Source organism: Hemibagrus wyckioides, linkage group LG09, assembly GCF_019097595.1.
Source record: "Hemibagrus wyckioides isolate EC202008001 linkage group LG09, SWU_Hwy_1.0, whole genome shotgun sequence".
In the NCBI taxonomy this organism is placed as follows: Eukaryota; Metazoa; Chordata; class Actinopteri; order Siluriformes; family Bagridae; genus Hemibagrus; species Hemibagrus wyckioides.
This window is the reverse complement of record NC_080718.1, coordinates 3,036,951-3,060,337: the sequence shown is the minus strand read 5'-3', so window position 1 is coordinate 3,060,337 and position 23,387 is coordinate 3,036,951. Positions and strand designations below refer to the sequence as shown.

Here is a 23,387-nt window from a genome sequence, read left to right as displayed (position 1 = left end):
TCGCTGTAACGCCATTTTGGATCCGAAGTACAACCCGCGAATCTGCACTGACTCCTGTGTGTTCAGAACCAAAATGTCGGATACATTCGAATTTCTAACCGCTTAAAGCTCCACCCACTGTATGAATCATTGGCTATTCCTAAGTCCCGCCGCTGCCTTTGATTGGCTGGGAGAGTTTGTGATTTTGGTTGAATCCCAAACCGTTTAAATATGGATAAAGAGTATACTACGTAGGATGTAAGTGACATTATTGTCTTCCCTAGATTGAGTACTCATGTAGTGATCAAGGAAGTGTTTGGAATGCGGCCTATGTTTCAGGAAGTAGCGATATTTTTCTACAGTGAAAGGATGGTTTGCAAAGGTGTTTTTTGCAATGCGTATAAATGTTTTTTCAAGGTTTTTTTTGGCGGATCCGAAAAATAATCACGTTTTGAAAAAAAAAATAGTAATGTAGGAATGCACCCCAGTGGGATCATGTACACTTTGTGCGTTGGAGCACTCTTGCTGGGTTTTGTATCAGAGCAGTGCGCGCGTGGGAATCCCGCAAAGCTGCTGCAGCTCACGGCTGAGGGTTTTAAAGAGCACGTGCAGACTGGAAAAACATCTCTTATTTACTTTGGCAAATACGGTGAGTTGTCATGCACTGTTCATCAACATTAGCTTAGCTGATCTACCGGCTAATTATGGTCAAAAACAAGAGAAATAAATATGATTGTAAAGGAAAGCGAATAAATAAATAATATAAAAAGAAATAGTATTAAGTGTAAGTAGACTTTATTGGTCACATATACATTACAGCACAATGAAATTCCTTCTTTGCATATCCCATCCTTGGGGTTGGGGTCAGAGCGCAGGGTAAGTCATGATGCAGCACCCCTGGAGCAGGATGAGTTGGGGGCCTTGCTCAAGGGCCCAACGGTTTCAGCTTGGTGGTGCTGGGGCTGGAACCCTGATCTTCCTTAGAAGAGCCTTAACCACTTGAGCTATCACTGCCCCCAATTACTGCTATTATTACTCTTTTATATTATTGATAATAATAGAAGAATCGTTATTTATTATTATTACATTTTAAACAAACATATGTTTGTTTGTTTAAAATGTATTCAACAAACTTTACTCCCAACATGTGTATACTAAATCTTTTTATTTATGTGTTTAATTTTTTTAAAAAAATTTTGTTTTTGTTTTTTTGTTTAGAGAAAATAAAGACTTTTCACACTTTGGACAAAAATAAAATAATCTGAAATAAAATAAAATAAAAAATAATTAAAAAAAAAAGCACTACTTTGAGAACCCCCACCTCACTGTGAAGCATGGTGGTGGTGATATAATATAAATTATATCCCATAAACATAAGTACATGGAAAAATGTGTATAATAAATATATTTATTTATTTGTTTATTTATTTTTAGTTTCGTTTTGTTTTTAGAGAAAATGAAGACTCTTCACACTTTGTTTAAAAATAAAATGAAATAAAATAATATAAAATAAAATAAAAAGCACAACATTGAGAACTCCCTCCTCGCTATGAAGCATGGTAGTGGTAGCATGTAAAAAAAAAAAATACATAAAATGTACTTATATTTATGGGATAAATTATATGATAAACATCGGAATGAATGAATAGATGAAAAATTGAGATTAGACTATAGATGAAATGATGCTTTTCACCGTCTTTGTATTTACTACTGAATTCCCTTAATCTCTGAACGTATTGAGCGTGAGGTGTTTTTTTGCTTATTTGCAGCTGATCCAGCCATTCAGACATTTATAGAGCAGCTGGAGACGTCCGCCGTGGCGTTGGAGGACTACGGCATAATAGTGGCGATGGTCAGTTGAATCACATTTTAGTTTTTAACCTTTAAGTTCAAGCATAACATATATTACTTAAGTGCCACATACAGTGCTGTGTACTGAGGAAATTCATGGTTTATAAGATATACTGTATAACCAAAATACATCTCTGTAGGTGAACTGCTCCAAAGAAAATGTCGCCGATTACTGCACAGAGGAAGAAGTGATGCGGAAAGCACATTTATTCAGGTTCAAACATTATTACTAAACACTGTTGAATAATCACCTTTATTTCTTTGTCTTTACTTGAATATAGCTAACAGTTAAGGAAAGCTATAGCTACCAGTTTTGCATTGTGTAACACTGAGCACATAACATGAAAAGCATATCCTAATGACTTCCTGTTTCCACTCCTTCTTTCTCTCAGAGGTGCTGAGGTCTTGAGAAGTTTCGAGATTGACACCATTTTTGACGTCAACGCCATCGTGTCCCATATGCTGTTGTGAGTTGGGAAACTTGCCAAAAAATGTATTTATTCATTTACTTTCATTCGGTTATAATGCGGTCCACGATGTTTGCTCTTTGCACACAGCACGGTGCTCTTCAACGAGGTTCGGTACGTTCACACTCCAGCCGAGTTGGTCAGCGTTGAAAGAGTGGCGAAGGGAAAGACGGACATCGTGATGGGTCACATACCAGCGCTCGGGCTTCCAGGTACGATTCTCTGATTTGATTATTGTGTATTTATTGCAAAATTTCACCTGTTCACTTTTCAGGTTGGGTTTTAGATATCTGTACATATTTATTTCAGATTTATCTAATAACTGTAACGTCATGAATTGACATGTGAAACATTTCTGAGCAGAGCACCGGGCTTTAATGGAGACGGCTTTCGTTTACGGAGGAAAGTACCAGTTTGTGCAGACCACCGGAGCGCCTCTGCTCAAACACATGGGGTAAGTGTGGGCGGATTTTACGTATTTACGCTTTTGCATACCGTTCATTCAGGATATTCTTTAGTTCTTCTATTCTTTTATTCTTTTCTAACAGTCTACAAGTGAGGCAAAGCTTAATACTGATAAAACAGCCAACAGAGATGTTACTAAAGTAATAAACAAAAAGGTTTTAGTCATAAAATGGAAAAGATTATAAGCAGAAAGGCATCCTGAAGAAATGCAAGCCATCAAACTGATGAAAAGTCTCAGGATGCTACCATGACCATGCTTCATGTTTTATACACACTGTTTCCTTTAAACCTAAAAATTTAATTTGATCTCATCAGACCAGAGAATGTTTTCCCTCTTCCATTTGTGGCTTTGTGGACTGTCTGCTAGTCCCATGAACAAGTTCTGACACCTCAGCTGAGGAGCTTCTCCTCTTCTTGCTTGTTTCTCTGATTAATGAAGAAGAAGAATACTATTTTTTGGTTATTTATACATTACAGCACAGTGAAAATCTTTTATTTGCATATCAGAGTGCAGGGTCAGATATGATATCACACAGATGGAGCAGGGTTAAGGGCCCAATATTGGCAGTTTGGCTGTTCTGGGGCTTGAACATCCAACCTTCTAATCAACCAGATCTTTATCTGTTTGTGCCCTCACTGTGCTCTTTACTCAGTCACTGATTCTACAAAGAAATCCTTAAACCTAAAAAAGAAATAGATTATGATTATAATATTTATGCTGCTTATTATTGCAGGATTACTGATGCCTCCTCTGTCCAGGCGCGTCTCTGGTTCCTCCACTGCAGCGGCGTGTCTCGGCCATCTGAACCGTGTCCACACACACTCATGAGAAAGCAACTGAGCACCATTAACATACACACCTTTCTGCAGCTGATGGAAGCACCAGTCCTGGTGAGCAGTTTTTCACTGACAAACACAACTACTGTAGTTCTCATTATTATTATTATTATTATTATTCATTTACTTTTGTGACGGCAGGTGGAGGCAGACGTGGATCCTGAAGACGTGGACGTGATCTATAATCACCTGAACGTGCCCGTGCTGTTCCTGTTCGCTCAGACCGAGACGCTGCACATGGATCGAAGCACAGCTGAGACTTTGGCCTGGAGGCTACGAGGAGAGATCGGCCTCGTCCTAATCCACAGGTGTCCAACACTTAACTTTATGTCTCCTACAGTTTAAAACTAAAGGTTTAATTAGCATCAACTCAGTGATTTAAAATACATTGACTAGGCAGCTTGGTTTGGTGATTTGCATGCAAAATTATAATATTATTATAATACAGTGTACATAATATTAGCCAACTTGTTTTCAGGAGAAACTACACTTAGGTTTTTTTAAAATGTCATTTTGTCATGAAAACAATAACAAGATCTATATTTTATAAGTTTAAAACATTCACTTTTTACTTTTAAATACTGCGTTTCAAAAGAGCAGCCTTTTCTTACTTTCACTTTGGTTGAATCCTTCCACTTTTTCATTTGAGTGAGAGCATGAGGAAACAATTTCCTCTATTATACCAAATAGTATTATTGATTTAAATTGATTTATTTTATTTTTTTTAGCTGAACAGTTCCTTTAGTTGTGGTTTTATTAAATTAAAGATGTGTGTGTGTGTGTGTGTGTGTACACTAGAGACAGTCCCAGAGTTAAAACACCACTCCGATATAACGCTGCATATCGACTCCCACACGAGGTCAGTACTTCATATGAGCAGAAAATTTGTATAATTGTGTGCATTTCACTCCTTGAGGGTCGATCAGAACGACTTTAGCTCATGCATACATATACAGTGTGTTTACATGTTTACAGTAGAGTATGAATTAGGTTTTCCACTGTCTTGGGGGAAGAATAGTAAGATGACAGTGTATATATATTTAAACAAAACAGCTAAACAATCAGAATTGAATTCTAGGTCAAATCTCACAGAGCTCAAAGTAAATATCTGAATAAACTGATTATCAGGAGCAAATCTCAAGAACTTGCTGTGTTGTGATTTCTCTTAATGCTCAACAGGAAGTGAAGTATTTTACGTTGAAGAATGCCGAAGAAGTCGTTAACCTCATCCAAGGACAACTGTTCCAAGAGGAGAAGGAAGTAGAAGATGAGGAGGATGAAGATGAGGATCACTGGGCTTCTTTAGGTGACATACACCGATCAGGCACAACATTCTGAGCAGTGAGAGGTGAAGTGAATAACACTGAGTATCTCCTCATCATGGCACCTGTTAGTGGGTGGGATATATTAGGCAGCAAGTGAACATTTTGTCCTCAAAGTTGATGTGTTAGAAGCAGGAAAAATGGGCAAGTGTAAGGATTTGAGCGAGTTTGACGAAGGGCCAAATTGTGATGGCTAGACCACTGGATCAGAGCATCTCCAAAACTGCAGCACTTGTGGGGTGTTCCTGGTCAGTATTCCCGATCAGTATCTATAAAAAGTGGTCCAAGGAAAGAACAGTGGTGAACCGACAACAGGTTCATGGCAGCAAAGGCTCATTGATGCAGACAGGGAGCAAAAGCTGGACTGTGTGATTCGATCCAACAGACGAGCTACTGTTGCTCAAATTGCTGAAGAAGTTAATGCTGGTTCTGATAGAAAGGTGTCAGAATACACAGTGCATCACAGTTTGTTGTGTATGGGGCTGCATAGCTGCAGACCAGTCAGGGTGCCCATGCTGACCACTGTGCACCACCAAAACAACAATGGGCATGACCACAGAGCAATGGAAGAAGGTGGCCTGGTCTGATGAATCACGTTTTCTTTTACATCACGTGGATGGCCAGGTGTGTGTGCGTCACTTACCTGGGGAACACATGGCACCAGAATGCACTATGGGAAGAAGGCAAGTCTGTGGAAGCAGTGTCATGCTTTGGGCAATGTTCTGCCGGGAAACCTTGGGTCCTGCCATCCATGTGGATGTTACTTTGGCACGTACCACCTACCTAAGCATTGTTGCAGACCATGTACACCCTTTCATGTAAATGCTATTCCCCGATGGCTGTGGCCTCTTTCAGCAGGATAATGCGCCGTGCCACAAAGCAGAAATGGTTCAGGAATGGTTTGATGAGTACAACGAGTTTGAGGTGTTGACTTTGCCTCTGAATTCCCCAGATTTCAATACAATTTAGCATCTGTGGGATGTGCTGGACAAACAAGTCCGATCCATGGAGGCCCCACCTCGCAACTTACAGGACTTAAAGGATCTGCTGCTAACATCTTGGTGCCAGATACCACAGCACACCTTCAGGGATCTATAGTGGAGTCCATGCCTCAATGGGTCAGGGCTTTTTTGGCAGCAAAAGAGGGACCAACACAGAATTAGGCAGGTGGTCATAATGTTATGGCTGATTTGTATTTATGTATTTATCATAATGTTCTGGTGTATTTGTAGTTAAGCACGGTCAGGCTTATGTACATAAAAAATGGAAACGTTGAGACCCAAAATGTCTGGTTGATTGACATTTCATGTAGGAGGGACATTTTCCCATTGACTTTTCTGCTCTATGTCCTCTAACTAGAGGTGTGTATTTCCTGTCAGATGTTCTGGATGATGAGGTGGCGGAGTCTGTGTACAGAGACCGCGGTGTAACGCTGGACATGGAGTCTGTCTCACAACTCACAGCCAACACGTTCAGTGCTGCAGTAGCACAGAACGGCCTCACGGCGGTGCTGTTCTACATGAAATGTGAGGTTTTTGCATCAAAATGTGCTGTGGCTTCAGAGTTTTTTTCTGTTTGAGAGTTAAATATCAATAAATAAATTCTTAAACTATTAGTGGATATGTTGGAAATGTCTCTTTGTCTGTCCTGTCCAGGGGACGCCGTGTCCAAGGCTTTTCTGCAGTCGTATGTTGAGGTTGCTGATGCACTCGAAGGTAAAGATACAGATCAATATGTGAAGCCATATTTACAATTACATTGCTTGCTCAGGGGCCGAGGAGTGGCAGCTCCTGAGACTCAAACTGAAATCCTTCCGATCAGTACTCAAACACCTTAACCACCCTGCTACCATATACCCCATTGCCAGGAAGTGGTTTTAGGTCATCTGTCAGCTTCATCAAGTTTCTTTAAACCTATAAGTGTTTTTGTATGTGGGGAAGCTGTGCTCTGACATCTCTAGTTCTTTTCTCAGTTTCTTCACGGTTAACACCTCATGTCTGTTCATGCATGTGTGTCTGTTTAGGTGTGAGTGATGTCACACTGGCCTCAGTAGACTGTGGCGAGTGGACATGTGTGTGCCGTGAGCAGAATGTCTCCACTTTCCCCTCCGTCCTGCTGTTCCACCTGGGTGAAGATGCTCAGTATTACAGAGGCATGATGGGAACTGAAAGCCTGTATAGATTCATCTTGCTGTGAGTCTAGCACTCTCTTTCTTTCTTACACACACACACACACTTGTTACAAAAACATTCTCAATAAGGTCTAAGAGGGAAATTTCGTCAAGACCTCAAGCACAGGGTCTACATTTTCTCACATGGTACCAGAATATGTTCACTTTGCAAATGACTCTTTTTGCATGAGTCACCTAAGTGAGCGAATCAGTATAATAGCAGTAATAAATATAGCACTGGTCTGCAATTCCAGGCTACCTCGGTGATCTACCTGCACAAGATGTTATGCTTTATCTCAAGAGTGTCTGTATGTTAAGATATAATCTCCACTCATCATAGTATCATTTGACTTTGCGAATCGTTGTCTAAGCTCTTTTATATTCAGCTGCGTATGCACAACCCGTACCATTAATGAAGCCACCAGAGTCTCTACTAAAGGCATTCGTCTTCATCTCATCAATCTAGCGTCTGTCAACACAGCTGGCATGCATGCCCTTTTATCCGGTTGCAGCTTAATTGTGCTTTTGAATGCAACTGAGTACTCGTTAATGCATCCGATATGTTGGGAGATAGCTCCTGTATTTCAGTGGCTGCCAGGAAATGGTTTTAAGCCATCGGTCAGCTTCATCAAGCTTCTCTAAGCCTATAAGGGTCTTTCTCTGTATGTGAGGAAGCTGTACACTGACTGCTCTAATTCTTTATCTGCTTCTTCACTGATAACGTCTCATGCCTTCTATCAGCTCCTATATCAAAGCTGTAAATTCACCGCCTAATTCTGTTGCGCCAAAACAGCAAAGTAGCTCGCCTTTTTCACACTCAGCCTTGGCTAGGAAAGAATAATGACTATTCAGCAGTATTACATTGCTTGGCATATTACTGGTAGCATAACATTACACACGTTTCCCAAACACTTTAGGTGTATATGAAATGTCTAGTTATGGAGAGGCCATGATGTCATGACAGTCACCTCATACAGAATGATTAGGCTCCCTGCTACACTGCAAAAATAGTTCCGGAACGGTTCGAGGAACATGACAAAGACCTCAAGGTGTTGACTTGTCCGCCAAATTTCTCCAGATCTCAATCCCATTCAGCATCTGTCGGAAATGCTGGACAAACAAATCTAGTCCATGGAGCCCCACCATGAAATTTCCAGGATCTGCTGCTAAAATCTTGGTGCCAGGCACAGGAGGTCTTGTGGAGTCCATGCCTGGATGGCTCAGAGCTGTTTTAGTGATATAAGGGTACTCGGAAATATGAGGAAGAAGAAATGCTGTTTTTATGTTTTTACAGGCATTCATTTTTCTTTACTTGTGTCTCTATACTGAGTAGCAGGAAATAAAAAAAAATAAATTCTAAGATTATTGAAGGCTATTCTATTTCTATCACTGTCCACTTAGACTTACCTTGGATTAACAAGAAGCCTGCATCTGCATAATCAGTATCCGGTACAACCAATCCAGTCTCCCCACTATGTTTACAAGAGACGTCTACTTGCGTTCTTCGTCATCCGCACCGAGTGGTTATCATGATTACATCTCATTTCCTCTCACTCAAAATGTTGATAACCTGCTTGAAACACTGAAAGTTAAGTTCAAGAAGAACTATGTTTGGGTATGAGTAGAATAAATGAATCAATCATTTACATGTGCACAGGAAAAAAATTTACGCTGTTTGGAAAACTTAAGCTTATGAATCTCTCTGGAATCCAAACAGGATAAATGATAAAGGCCTAAGACTGTTGTCATGGATGTATATTTTATCTTGATGTGTTGATGTGGTTAGGGAAACTAATCTGATTGGACAAGTGGTGCATCTATTTAGTAAAACATCACTGGGAACATCATTGTATTTCTTTTGTATCGCTCCAGTTGTTTACATAAATCCCAATTTTTGGCTACAATGGGCCGTCTGTCAGTCTGTGCATCGGCATGGCAACACCCAATGCTTTATTCCAGCTGTGGATTATATCGGATCTATTTATGACGGATCAAAAATAAACCAAATATTTGATCCAGTTCAATTTTATTTCTATAGCTCTTTTAACAAAGCACATTTTCAGAAATGTATAAATTCAGGATGCATTTTCAAAATGTCTGAAATTTCAGATACCTGATATTAGTCTTGATTAATAAACAGGTGTATTGTGCCTACGGTTAAATCAGAGCCATGCTGATATTCAGGATGATAGCACTCTTGCGGTTGTGATTAACGCTTAATTATGTGGTGAAATTAATGAATGAATTCATTCATTTATTCGTCTTTATTAAAGGATTTATTCTCGTCATTGCTGGAGTTGATTTGGGAATACCGGGAATATATACAGGGTGTGAGGTGGAGATGCACCCTGAATGGAATTGCCAGTCTTTAGCAGAGCACCACATTCACACACAATCATTCACTCCTTTATCATCATTTCAGCAGACACACACACTTCACACAATTCAGCACAGCTTGAGTCCTCTGGTCTTCATTTTTCTTCCACAACAACAGCAACAACAAAAATCTCATCCAGAACATCCATGAATTGTTATGATGTCATCGTTATGTGTTCGATCACAGCAGTAAGACGTAACGATGTTGGGAATCAGGACGCCGACACCAAGACTTATGGCAAATTCAGACTCTGCTGATTGCTTTTCATAGCTTTAAAATAACATTTAAAATATTCTTTTATTCCAAGTTTGTGTTGCTTGAAATTGAAATTTGAGGAGCAGTGCACTCCCCGGTTGCCTGATTGCACTGGTATGTTATATTTGGCTTGTCAACTACAGTATAATATGATGAAACACAACCTAGGGTCTATGTCTAAACCAGAGAAAATACTACGTCAATACAATTCCAAATCTTATATCATTAAAAAAAAATCAGGTACGAAAATATTGCCCTTGGGTAAAAATGCAGATTAAAAAAAGAGACGTGACATAGTTGTAGAGTGAGTCTGGCAAGGATAAGAAGAATAGTCTTTACTTAGAAAAGGTAAATACTGTGTTTAATTCTGATCAAAATGCTTCGTATCAAGTCGAGATGCGGTTGAATGATTTCTTAGAGACACAGCTGGAATATGAACCATCATTGATTTAGTTCTAAAGTTCCTTTTTTTAAAAAAGTTTTAAAAGAACACACATAAAAATGAATGATCTGGTTTTTAGTAATTTGTGCTTTGTTTCATTACATTGAGAAAATGATCATAGAGCCACAAACAGGGCGAGAAGGCTGATTTTTTTCCAGCATCTGACAGCTGAAATTTGAGTATTATTGAGTATAATTATTATTATTATTATTATTATTATTATTATTATTATTATTATTATTATTATTATTTCTTGCATTAAATTCATGATAATGTGACTCGACAGTTGATATGTTTACAAATGGTTATTCAAGCAGCTTCAGCAATCTGCTCTGGCCAGCCAGAGAAAGATGCTCTTATTTACTTATTTCATATAAACTAGAGATGCGAATTTGTGGTTGTTTTCTCGGCTCTGAGAAAACGCCCGAGTTACCAGAACATGTTAAATTCCTGTGGGATAATCTGGAGTTTATAAAACTTGCTGTGTTTGCACCTTCGAACAAACTTAGCAACAATCCTGCAGTCTTGTAAGGCTGTGCGCCCTTTTCCGTCTTTGCCTGACGTATTTAAATAATCTTAAATGAAATACCTGAGTATTTACAAGAAGCTGAAAAGCAGCTAGAATTTTCAGATTTTTATATTAAATTATATAATTAATCTGTAATGATTTAATAGTCGCATGCAGACATTTTGCAGAATATCTAAGGCTTTTATTTCATTGAATAAGCTACTTAAATATTTAAGGAAAAGTGCAAGTCTTAACTTAAGACATCTCTTCAGTTTGCTTCAGATCACACACCGATTTTATGATTTAGACACAGTAATATAGCCCCGGCCCTATGCTCTGCTCTGATCCCATGACTGTTCATTGAATCGATCAGTGTGCTCGATGTAATTATCTGCTAAGACCTTTTAGAAGCCAGCGTACCCTCATAACGTGGGTCGATGCCAAGTCTAGACTCGTGCTTTCAAGCAGATAGGCCTCTTATCGTGATGTATGGCATTATCATGAGATGAAGAGTCGACGTTATGTGGAATTGCCGCCACAGTCTTATCATGCGGAGTAAAATGGGTTCTTATGGTTATGGATTTCTATGCGTCTCTAAATACGCGTTTTCATTTATCCATTACTGTGTTTACTAGAGAGAGTGTGTGGGCTTTTTGTATAACTTAACTGAATTAGGGGGATGTTTTTGTTTGTGCCGTTATCTGTTTAATTGTGCGTCATGTACATGTGTTTAGATTTGCACCCATTCACTTAATCTCTTTTTTTGCCTTTGCATCCGCAGGAGTCATCTGTCCGTCCCGCTCTCTCTGTCCACCTCGGAAGAAGTCCTGTCGTTCCTGGAAGGAGAGCTGTATAGCAGACACTCTTCCCTCTCGCCCATCCGAGCGCTCGGGCTTTTCGCGCCCAAAGATCCGGGTATGAAACGAACGCTAAACATCCTGCTATTCGTTTAGCAAGATGCTTCAACATACCTCGTTCTACTAATCACATTATTCCTGAGGCTGTGTCTCCCGAAGCACTTTAGATTGTTATCACAGCACATGTATTTTCCTGCAACTGCTATGTTTATCGATTTAGGAAACAAAACTAAACAGATTTTGTATACAAAGTTGTTGTGGAACATAATGTGGGGCAGCAGATCTTAGCTTGTTTATGTCTCAGTTTTTCACATCCTCTCAACTGTTACAGATGTGGCCATTTTTGAAGAAGCAGCGAAATACCTAAGAGGAGAAATGATTCTGGGGCTGTTTGAGCACAAGGAGGCAGAGAGATGGTACGGACTGCATATATATACACACTGTAGGCGAGAGTGCTGAATGGGAGATGTGAGAGTGCTGAATGAGAAGTGTGAGAGTACTGAATGAGAAATGTGAGAGTGCTGAATGAGAAATGTGAGGGTGCTGAATGAGAAATGTGAGAGTGTTGAATGGGCGGTGCGAGAGTGCTGAATGAGAAATGTGAGCATGCTGAATGGGAGATGTGAGAGTGCTGAATGGGAGATGTGAGAGTGCTGAATGTAAGAGGTCTCAGGGCTGAATATAAGATGTGAGAGTGCTAAATATAAGGTGTGAGAGTACTGAATGTGAGATGTGAGTACTGAATGTGAGATGTGAGTACTGGATGGGAGATGTGAGAATGCTGAATGGGAGATTTGAGAATGCTGAATGGGAGATGTGAGAGTGCTGAATGAGAAATGTGAGAGTGCTGAATGGGAAATATGAGAGTGCTGAATGGGAGATGTGAGAGTGCTGAATGGGAGATGTGAGAGTGCTGAATGAGAAATGTGAGAGTGCTGAATGGGAAATATGAGAGTGCTGAATGGGAGATGTGAGAGTGCTGAATGGGAGATGTGAGAGTGCTGAATTGGAGATGTGACAGTGCTGAATGGGAGATGTGAGAGTGCTGAATGGGAGATGTGAGAGTGCTGAATGGGAGATGTGAGAGTGCTGAATGGGAGATGTGAGAGTGCTGAATGGGAAATGTGAGAGTGCTGAATGGGAAATGTGAGAGTGCTGAATGGGAAATGTGAGAGTGCTGAATGAGAAATGTGAGAGAGAGTGCTGAATTGGAGATGTGAGAGTGCTGAATGGGAGATGTGAGAGTGCTGAATGAGAAATGTGAGAGTGCTGAATGAGAAATGTGAGAGAGAGTGCTGAATTGGAGATGTGAGAGTGCTGAATGGGAGATGTGAGAGGGCTGAATGGGAGATGTGAGAGGGCTGAATGGGAAATGTGAGAGTGCTGAATGAGAAATGTGAGAGAGAGTGCTGAATTGGAGATGTGAGAGTGCTGAATGGGAGATGTGAGAGGGCTGAATGGGAGATGTGAGAGGGCTGAATTGGAGATGTGAGAGTGCTGAATGGGAGATGTGAGAGGGCTGAATGGGAGATGTGAGAGGGCTGAATGTGAAATGTGAGAGGGCTGGATGGAAATGTGAGAGTGCTGAATGAGAAATGTGAGAGTGCTGAATGAGAAATGTGAGAGTGCTGAATGGGAAATGTGAGAGAGAGTGCTGAATTGGAGATGTGAGAGTGCTGAATGGGAGATGTGAGAGTGCTGAATGTGAAATGTGAGAGGGCTGAATGGAGATGTGAGAGGGCTGGATGTGAAATGTGAGAGTGCTGAATGGGAGATGTGAGAGGGCTGGATGTGAAATGTGAGAGTGCTGAATGGGAGATGTGAGAGTGCTGAATGTGAAATGTGAGAGGGCTGAATGGAGATGTGAGAGGGCTGGATGTGAAATGTGAGAGGGCTGAATGGGAGATGTGAGTGCTGAATGAGAAATGTGAGAGTGCTGAATGGGAAATGTGAGAGTGCTGAATGGGAGATGTGAGAGTGCTGAATGTGAAATGTGAGACAGAGTGCTGAATGGGAGATGTGAGAGTACTGAATGGGAGATGTGAGAGTGCTGAATGAGAAATGTGAGAGTGCTGAATGGGAGATGTGAGAGTGCTGAATGTGAAATATGAGAGTGCTGAATGGGAGATGTGAGAGTGCTGAATGGGAGATGTGAGAGTGCTGAATGAGAAATGTGAGAGTGCTGAATGAGAAATGTGAGAGTGCTGAATGGGAGATGTGAGAGTGCTGAATGGGAGATGTGAGAGTGCTGAATGAGAGATGTGAGAGTGCTGAATGTGAAATGTGAGAAGGCTGAATGGAGATGTGAGAGTGCTGAATGGGAAATGTGAGAGTGCTGAATGAGATATGTGAGAGTGCTGAATGTGAAATGTGAGAGTGCTGAATGTGAAATGTGAGAGAGAGTGCTGAATGGGAGATGTGAGAGTGCTGAATGAGAAATGTGAGAGTGCTGAATGGGAGATGTGAGAGTGCTGAATGGGAGATGTGAGATTGCTGAATGGGAGATGTGAGAGTGCTGAATGGGAGATGTGAGAGTGCTGAATGTGAAATGTGAGACAGAGTGCTGAATGGGAGATGTGAGAGTGCTGAATGGGAGATGTGAGAGAGAGTGCTGAATGGGAGATGTGAGAGTGCTGAATGGGAAATGTGAGAGTGCTGAATGGGAGATGTGAGAGTGCTGAATGGGAAATGTGAGGGAGAGTGCTGAATGGGAGATGTGAGAGAGAGTGCTGAATGGGAGATGTGAGAGAGAGTGCTGAATGGGAGATGTGAGAGAGAGTGCTGCATGGGAGATGTGAGAGAGAGTGCTGAATGGGAAATGTGAGAGAGAGTGCTGAATGGGAAATGTGAGAGTGCTGAATGAGAAGTGTGAGAGTGCTAAATGAGAAATGTGAGAGTGCTGAATGAGAAATGTGAGGGTGCTGAAGGTGCTAAATATAAGGTGTGAGAGAAATAAATATGAATTGTGAGATTGCTAAACATAAAATGTGAGAATCCTGAAAGCTGGGTGAGGTGCTGTGAATGTGCTGAAAATAACATGAGAGCACTGAATTTAAGATTTATTTATTTATTTTATTTATTTATTTTTATTCATTTATTTATTTATTTCCTCCTAGGGCTCAGGAGCACTCTGTGACATTGCCTGCTCTTCTCGTGTCTCATGGCCCTGGAGTTCAGAGAAAAGCTCATTCCCTTCTTTTATCCACGTTACAGGAAACGATCTCATACATCAGCAGAGCAGCCCTTGATACACTTGTAAGAACCGGTTTATTCGTGAGTCACATCATTATTCTGAATCATTTTGACCTCTTGAACCTTTCTCTTTGCTCATATATGATCATTCGCTGCCGTTTAATCCGCGCAACATTATAGCATTTATTGGTAAAGCCAGAGGGTTTGAATTTCTTTGAACGTTTCTTGGAAAAATCCGTATTTTATTGCAGAACTTTAATGAAAACAAAGTCTGCTTTGAAGAAGACAAAATCTCTGCTGATTTGGATAAGCCAACATGCTACTGATGACGCAAATCGAAGCAAAGATAGACTGTGATTCTGATCTAATCTCGATGAGATGACAGACCTTCGTTAATATTGCAGGTTTTTACAATGTAAAAACAAATAAATCACTTCAGATCTTTTTCTACCGGAGTTCAAATGCAAACAAAACTGAAACCTACATGCACACCTTTTTATCTAATACGTCGTTGTACTTGTAACACAACGCTCAGTCTTTCTGGGTACGAGACTTACCAACTTTTCCAATTTTATTCCATTCTTCCTTGCAAAAATGCTCTATCAACCTGCAGGATTTAGATCTGTTATCTGACTTGGCCATTCCAAAACTATGATCATCTGCTGAAACCATTCCATTGCTGACTTTGCGGAGGAGGCTTTGGCTCGGTATTGTGCTGGACGGTGGATTTTCTCCTCATCTTCATCTGACTAATAGGGCGCTGGTGGTTCAGTGGTAGGTTTCCCACCTACCATGTGGAAGGCCCGGGTTCGATCCCTAGCCAGTGCCCACACCCCAGCCACTGGATGCGGTTTAGGTCCCAAACCCGGATAAGATGGGAGGGTTGCGTCAGGAAGGGCATCGGGCGTAAAACCTGAGCCAAGTTGTTGTGTGTGGACCAGTTGGTCTGCTGTGATGACCCCTCACACATGTAGGGAGAAGCCGGAAGATCAACAAATTCATCTGTCTAACAGAGCTCTGAAGGTTTTCTGGCAAAATAGATTGGGTTTATGCCTTCTATGATTCCCTCTATCTTGACTGGAGCTCCAGTCTCAGCTGAAGAGAATCCGCCCCATGGCATGATGCTGCCACCACCATGCTGATAATCATCAATTATCTAGAATGATGCCGACGAAATTCTACAGCCACAGCTTATCTTTATTTTGAGGGTTACTCAGAATCACTTCATTGATAAAAGTATGATAAATGACTTTTGATTATCTCTGATAGGCTCATTCTTAACACAGATCCGAGGTCTTGTATAAAAGTATTGTAAGTTTTTCTTTTGAATTTTATCGGCTAATATATCACAATAACGGTGGAAAAAAATGACGTAATTCATCTTTATCATCGTGATCAAGATTCCTAACTAAAACTTAAAAAAAAGTCTGCACACCCCTGGTAAAATTTTAATCAACCCTCTATCAGTTTATTAACTTCCTGTTGATTTCCTGTTTGCTTGCAAACAAAGTGACTGCAGCACCTGTATGCATTTGTATTTCCTTTCTCTTTGCCTCTGCTCTGCACTTGCAATGAAATCAGCCTGAACTTACGGTGGAGAACCTGCCATGGTACATGGAGCTCAGGAAGCCTTTGCTGATAATGTTTGTTGGGGGAGAAGAAAGTCCAGAGACTTTGCAGTCTCTTGAGGAGATGAGAAAAGCTGAGAGAACCGGACTACTGGAGTCATCACTGCCATGCTGGATCCATCTGTAAGGTTTAAAATAAATAAATATACACTATATTGCCAAAAGTATTCGCTCACCCATCCAAATAATCAGAATCAGGTGTTCCAATCACTTCCATGGCCACAGGTGTATAAAATCAAGCACCTAGGAATGCAGACTGTTTTTACAAACATTTGTGAAAGAATGGGTCGCTCTCAGGAGCTCAGTGAATTCCAGCGTGGAACTGTGATAGGATGCCACCTGTGCAACAAATCCAGTCGTGAAATTTCCTCGCTCCTAAATATTCCACAGTCAACTGTCAGCTGTATTATAAGAACGTGGAAGTGTTTGGGAACGACAGCAACTCAGCCACAAAGTGGTAGGCCACGTAAACTGACGGAGCGGGGTCAGCGGATGCTGAGGCGCATAGTGCGAAGAGGTTGCCAACTTTCTGCAGAATCAATCGCTACAGACCTCCAAACTTCATGTGGCCTTCAGATTAGCTCAAGAACAGTGAGCAGAGAGCTTCATGGAATGGGTTTCCATGGCCGAGCAGCTGCATCCAAGTCATACATCACCAAGTGCAATGCAAAGCGTTGGATGCAGTGGTGTAAAGCACGCCGCCACTGGACTCTAGAGCAGTGGAGACGCGTTCTCTGGAGTGACGAATCGCGCTTCTCCATCTGGCAATCTGATGGACGAGTCTGGGTTTGGCGGTTGCCAGGAGAACGGTACTTGTCTGACTGCATTGTGCCAAGTATAAAGTTTGGTGGAGGGGGGATTATGGTGTGGGGTTGTTTTTCAGGAGCTGGGCTTGGCCCCTTAGTTCCAGTGAAAGGAACTCTGAATGCTTCAGCATACCAAGACATTTTGGACAATTCCATGCTCCCAACTTTGTGGGAACAGTTTGGAGCTGGCCCCTTCCTCTTCCAACATGACTGTGCACCAGTGCACAAAGCAAGGTCCATAAAGACATGGATGACAGAGTCTGGTGTGGATGAACTTGACTGGCCTGCACAGAGTCCTGACCTCAACCCGATAGAACACCTTTGGGATGAATTAGAGCGGAGACTCAGAGCCAGGCCTTCTCGTCCAACATCAGTGTGTGACCTCACAAATGCGCTTCTGGAAGAATGGTCAAAAATTCCCATAAACACACTCCTAAACCTTGTGGACAGCCTTCCCAGAAGAGCTGAAGCTGTTATAGCTGCAAAGGGTGGACTGACGTCATATTGAACCCTATGGATTAGGAATGGGATGTCACTTAAGTTCATATGCGAGTCAAGGCAGGTGAGCGAATACTTTTGGCAATATAGTGTATATGGATTTGTGTGTGAAGTTAATAAAAAAAATCATTGAAGATAAAGCCTCAGTTTCTTGATCGTGTTTTGTCGCAGGGGTCGCACGCCAGCTGGAAGGGCCGTGTTAGAGACGTATCTTAGCTACGTTCCTCCGCTCCCTGCTTTGGTGCTCTCACAGGTGAGCTCAGGTGGAGAGGTGTATCACTTCCCAACAGAGCGTCCTCTGCTGTCTGAAAACATCATTCAGTGGCTGCAGCGGATAGAAAACCACCAGGAGAAGGCTGTAGGTGAGCTGCATGCTGCCAGACTTTGCTAACTTTGCTAAAATTTTTGGGGTTGTGGATGCAGTTTGATAAATCACTAGGAATATGATAATACAAATTAAATTGTACTGAAATTTCTGCTGAAATTGAATGCAAGCTAGCTTTCTAGAAGACTAGTCTGTTAGCTAAAAGGTTGAAGTACAGGGTGACATGGGATTACTTTTAAATCACATATTCATGCTTAGAGCCTGGTATTTCCATCAAAAGGAAGTCTTTTCAAATATATTACGTGATTTGTTGTTTTAATGGATAAGATTACAAATACAGGGGGTCTAGTGCTTGATAAGTACTATACCCGCTTATTCTTAGGACTCTGCTGGAGCCTTTCCCAGCGCACATAGGGCGAAAGGCAGGGGTACACCCTGGACAGGTCGCCAGTCCATCGCAGGGCCACACAGACAACCACACACACACACTCACTCCTATGGGCAATTTAGAATTACCAATCAACCTAATGTACGTCTTTGGACTGTGGGAGGAAACCGGAGTACCCGGAGTAAACCCACGCAGGCACAGGGAGAACATGCAAACTCCACACAGAAAGGCCCCAGGATTCGAACCAAGGACCTTTTTGCTGTGAGGCAACAGTGCTAACCACTAAGCCACCGTGCTGCCCTTGCCCGATAAGTGTTGCAATGAAAATATTTCTGAGTAATGGATTCGGCTACCCATGAGAATTACAGGCATTCACACAGTTCTTAATCACTCTGTTTATTCCGATCCCTTGTGTATTCGTTAGTACAATCGCCATTGTTCCTTGTGACAAAAAAGTATTTTCCAGCTATGCTAACATTCTGCTGCTCCAAACGGCACTCTCCTTCTGCCAACCCCCCGAAAAAATGGCTGTTAAAAGCCAGGATTGCCCTCCTGTACCATGCCATCTGCTTCCTATGAGGTTGGAGTAGCTACATCCCTTAATTGTGTCTGATCATTTCCAGCCATTTTCCTGAAACCCTCCAGCTCCTGTGGCCGCGTCTTTTCTGGTTTGGCATGCCAACTCGCAGTAATTTAAGAGCATACTTTCATCCATCCGTCATTTTAAATTGGGGTTTTACCACCGTACTTGAGTCGGTCTGTCTACAGCCTCTGCTCTTACCTGCTGCTGAAATACAAACAGCTGTCTACACGGTGTGCTGTACTTTGTCCCAGATGTTCTGGGGTAATGGCAGCTGACATTTCCTTGAGTGCCAGTACAAAAACACATGATCATCAACCGGTCATGACTCTTAAGTGCCAGTATGCATACAGGAACTGTGGGATGTAAGCAATCGTACACCTTGACCGTTACTCTGCACTTTTTGGTAAGAGTTTATAAAGTTTAGTGATGGCAGTGAGACAGTGTAAAACCAAACACAGTACTGTTTAAGGAGCTTGCACAAGCAAGCTTTCACCAAACAATCAAGAACAAGTGCGAGATATTTGTAGAAACAGCTGAGAGTGTTTGAGTAAGTCACACTTAAGGCTTTTTAACACTTTTGGAATCTAGCACAAAAACGTAACCAGGCTCTTAGTAGAATGTCTCTTTATGGCAATTTTGTGATTGTGTTACAGCCAAATTTATAGTTTTATCATCATTCACAGTGGTGGCATAATGGTCAGATGAATTGATATGTGCAAGCCAACTATTATCGGGCTATTACTCATTTGTTATCAGAGAAAATGATTAGACTAGCAGTCTTACTCCACTCACGGTTTCCTTACAATATGTATGCATGAACGTTTTCCACGTTTTGTATCGTTACATCCTGTAATTTATCTTGACATGACTGGAATTTTGCCATTCGATTAACAAAACATTTTTTATTGCGAGACAAATGGTAAACAAAGAAGCAGACATTTGTTAGACATAATTTCATCCCTGGGTCAATAACCATCATTGGCTGCGGTTATGCCTGCAAGTCTCCTTAGGTATGTCTCTGTTAGCTTTGCACATCTGGATCCTCCACATTATTCTTGCCAAAATTTGCTCAAGCTCTGTCATATTGAATAGAGAACAGTACTTATCATTCTCAATCAGCATGAGGTCTGGGCTCTGACTAACAAATGGTTTTGAACCGTTCCACTTTTTTTAATCTGCCCAGTCTCAAGTCTTTCGCAGATTGGGGCAGCCCTTCTGTCTGAAATTTTGCCATATTGCCCTCAACCTTGACCTTTTTTTCTTTTTTTTTACAGTCTATGCTGATAAAAAGGCATCCACACAACCACTATGCTTCACTTTAGGGATCTTGTGGAGCAATGACTAACACATTTAGGATCTTGATTTTGAACCACTCCACTGTAGCTTTGACTTTATTCCATGGTTCATTGGCCTTTTGGAAGCATCCAAACTATGCGATGCTACCACCACCATGCTTCACTTTAGGAATGATGTTAAGCAGGGGCTAACACATTTAGGTTCTTGGTTTTGAACCACTCCACTGTAGCTTTTGATATTCTGACCTTTAGGTTCATTGTCCTGTTAGAGGGTGAACCTACTGCTCAGTCTTGAGTCTCTTACAGACTGGCGGAAGGCTTTCTTTCTGATATTTTGCTATATTGCCCTCAACCCTCACCCCTTTCTTTTTTTTCAGTGTCCGCTGATAAAAAATAAGTATAGATGGTGTGACTCATGGTGGTGGTGTTGAAGTTGAGGCAATGCTGAGTTTCGGCCAAAATGAAAATTTTGATCTCATCAGACTTAAAAACCTTTATCTACATGTTAGTCTCCAGCACTTGATTTCATACTTTTCTTCATTAATAATTGCCAGCTTTGTGGTATTTCCAGGTTGTGATTATCCTGTTAGCAGGTGTTAATCTCTCCTGCTCCATTAGAGTTACCTTTGGCCTTTTGTCCGTTTCTTCGCCTCATATCCTCAGTTCTTGGTCAGTGCTTTTCAGTGAATACTTTACTTTGCTGCCAGAGTTGTGATTGCGTGGTGTTCTTTGTTTTGGACTTGTTTCTATAGCTCCGTAGCCTTCATGGTGTTCTTTCCTTAGGTTTGTTCTATACCAGTAATGGGTGTATTTTTACTGAGGTCATGTGATAACTTAATTGAATGATTATTATGTAACAAATAATGAACTCTATGGGGTTCAGTTACAGTTTTATAGCTTTTATTTCTTGTAATATAGGACCTTAAAAATAATCTGACTTCCAGGTTGTAACAAAATATGCTGTAAGACACTTAGTTACGCAAGGCACTGTACAATATTTATTTTATTCATTTTGTCAGACTCTTGTATTTTCAGAGCCATCTAAGCACATAGCTATTAAAATAGCTGGCAATGACGCCTACTGCAGCGAGACCACAGAATGACCAGAAATGACTGCAAGATAAGACATGCACATGAAGAGAAAGAGAGAGGGAGAGAGAAGGAGAGAGAAAAAGAGTTCAGTTTAAAGCATAGATCCATGACATTTCAAGCCAGGTAAACTCTTAAGACTCTTATTGACCTTCTCTCCTTTTGTTTAACATGAGCACTGGATGTTCCTTTCACTCAGTCCTGGTGCCATCTGCCACACATTTTCCAGAAGGTTAATCCACAATTCCTCTCGCTTTTGTTGATTAGCCCGAACATATCCACTTGCAGCTCTGAAACTCATGGAAAGTCCTTAAATCTAATAGCAGTTTAGGTCCCTGTAAGATTTACTGCCTTTCATGCTCTCCTTGCTTATTTACCTGTTTTATAGGCCATTTTGGATGCAGATATTTGGTTAACATTTCTCTGAACATTTTCCAGTAATGCGCGTTTGACCTTGCTGGCATATTCTTTCTCCTGCCGGCTCACAGTTAGTTCCCAGCAATGAGACGTTTTGGCTAAGTGAGCTTGACAGGAATTAAGATGAGACCAGTTTACTTTTAAGCAATTTCTTTACCAGGATGACTGGAATTCTGCTCAAGACGTACTTTCCGAACAATGAAGTAGGAAAGACAGCGTTAAACTTTCACTGGGAGCGTATTAAAGGAGCAGAATTGGCCCCAAATGAAATAGAAACCATTTTGTAGGCAGTCAGTCAGGAAATGGACATTTGGTGTGCAAAGTTTACTTATTTAGTTTTGCTCTGGTGCTTCAACACGAAGCTTCCAGCTTAGAAAAGTGTATGTCCATCTCATTATAAACAGCTTTATGTTGACTTAAGATATTATCTCCAGCATTATGTATCACATGACACACTGTTATCTAGGAAAATGGACAAAAGGATGCAGCAGAGCTTGTCGTAAACTCAGATAAGGCTCTCTTGTAGAGTATTGCTTGTGCTGCATCTCTAGTGTTTTTGACAATTCTCTTATTTCATTGTTTTCTTTAGGTGTGATTCCAGATAAACCCTGGCGTCCCCCTGTGCCGTTTTATGACTTTCTGGCCGTTATGGATGAAGAGGCGCCGGGATCCGCAGCTCAGCGGCGTCCTAAAGCAAAGCCTGCTGGCAAAAATGAGGAAGGCGATAAGAAAACACGACGTGAAACAGCTTTCAAACCTCACACAGCTCCTCATCATACTGAACTGTAGATCTTTCTACAGGTACCTCCTCACCGATGACGGAAAGGAGTCCTGTCACTATTTATAGCGATATAAATGACGTTTATACCTCCAGAAGTGTTTGAACATTCAGTCCACTCACATTACTCCCTGCTGTTTTCTCTCAGGTCAGATGTACTGCATACTGCTCTTTTTAGATTGACCATATACGGCAGTCAGCTTTATTATATTACATTTACTATGATTTTGTATTATTTATATATTTATTTTTTTTTTTTTTAAATGTAGCATTTTATAGAAGACCCTAATACACGTCTTATTATACATTCCTTTTTTGTCTGATTTGTACCAGAAGCTCAATAAAAAAAAGCTTAGATACAGTACCTGTGTGTTCCTGTAATTTGACATGTTTATGATTTGATGAGAAGTTGCGGTTTCACTGATTGAGTCATGGCTGCTTTTCAACCATCTTCCCTTCGTGCCATTCTGCGTCTGCCAGCAAACGTAACAACAAACCTGTGTTTCATTTCCTATGCTGTAAAAGTTGACTGCGATGGGGGGAAAAGAACGGCAATCAAAAGAGCATTTTTATACATACTTTTTTCCATCAAAGATCCAAGTATGAGACCATATTAGAAAGGAATTTGGGCTTTCGTTTGGATTACTTTGTGCTCTTTTATACTTGAGTATGTGATACAGTGGATATCTAGAGAGATGATATAGTCCTAAAACCCCGAAATGAGTTTCAGCTTCGTTCATCCTGAAGTCAGTGGGGTTTTGGATCAGTGCTTGAAATAAAATCTACTTAATATAAAACTATTTACTGTTAAATATGTTTAATTTTCATATATACATTTATTTATAGACGTAATCAGAT

At 41.0% G+C, this 23,387-nt stretch overlaps 1 protein-coding gene and 1 long non-coding RNA gene across 4 annotated transcripts in view; one reads left to right on the top strand and one right to left on the bottom strand.

The window, feature by feature from the left end:
* Positions 1–18,743, bottom strand: part of LOC131359205 (uncharacterized) — a 105,783-nt gene extending 87,040 nt beyond the window's left edge. Inside the window, exon 1 of the long non-coding RNA XR_009205761.1 lies at positions 18,620–18,743. This is a non-coding gene — a long non-coding RNA (uncharacterized LOC131359205). The remainder of the gene's footprint in view (positions 1–18,619) is intronic.
* Positions 288–22,898, top strand: txndc16 (thioredoxin domain containing 16). Of its 3 annotated transcripts, XR_009205760.1 has the most exons (20): positions 288–628; positions 1,749–1,831; positions 1,971–2,044; positions 2,223–2,297; positions 2,388–2,509; positions 2,661–2,751; positions 3,497–3,653; positions 3,741–3,907; positions 4,398–4,458; positions 4,779–4,905; positions 6,301–6,447; positions 6,577–6,636; positions 6,945–7,113; positions 11,455–11,588; positions 11,862–11,946; positions 14,647–14,803; positions 16,304–16,473; positions 17,826–18,016; positions 21,281–21,460; positions 22,341–22,479. XR_009205760.1 is itself a non-coding variant. In XM_058398846.1 (19 exons), the coding sequence occupies exons 1-19, from the start codon at positions 457–459 to the stop codon at positions 21,288–21,290; spliced, it is 2,268 nt and encodes a 755-aa protein (XP_058254829.1). In that variant the 5' UTR covers positions 290–456; the 3' UTR covers positions 21,291–21,423. The 3 variants fall into 3 exon arrangements, 2 of the variants coding, with proteins under 2 accessions (XP_058254829.1, XP_058254828.1); XM_058398846.1 differs by lacking the exon at positions 22,341–22,479 and having other exon boundaries at positions 290–628; positions 21,265–21,423; XM_058398845.1 differs by lacking the exon at positions 21,281–21,460 and having other exon boundaries at positions 295–628; positions 22,341–22,898.
* Positions 22,899–23,387: the final 489 nt, after the last annotated feature.

What these genes read in the sequence shown, in the direction of transcription:
- txndc16 (XM_058398845.1), top strand. Translation starts at nt 457, where the DNA reads ATGCACCCCAGTGGGATCATGTACACTTTGTGCGTTGGAGCACTCTTG. An exon ending in ATCGTGTCCCATATGCTGTT is followed by an intron (nt 2,298 to 2,387) that starts GTGAGTTGGGAA and finishes CTTTGCACACAG; the next exon opens with CACGGTGCTCTTCAACGAGG. An exon ending in CTGTATAGATTCATCTTGCT is followed by an intron (nt 7,114 to 11,454) that starts GTGAGTCTAGCA and finishes TTGCATCCGCAG; the next exon opens with GAGTCATCTGTCCGTCCCGC.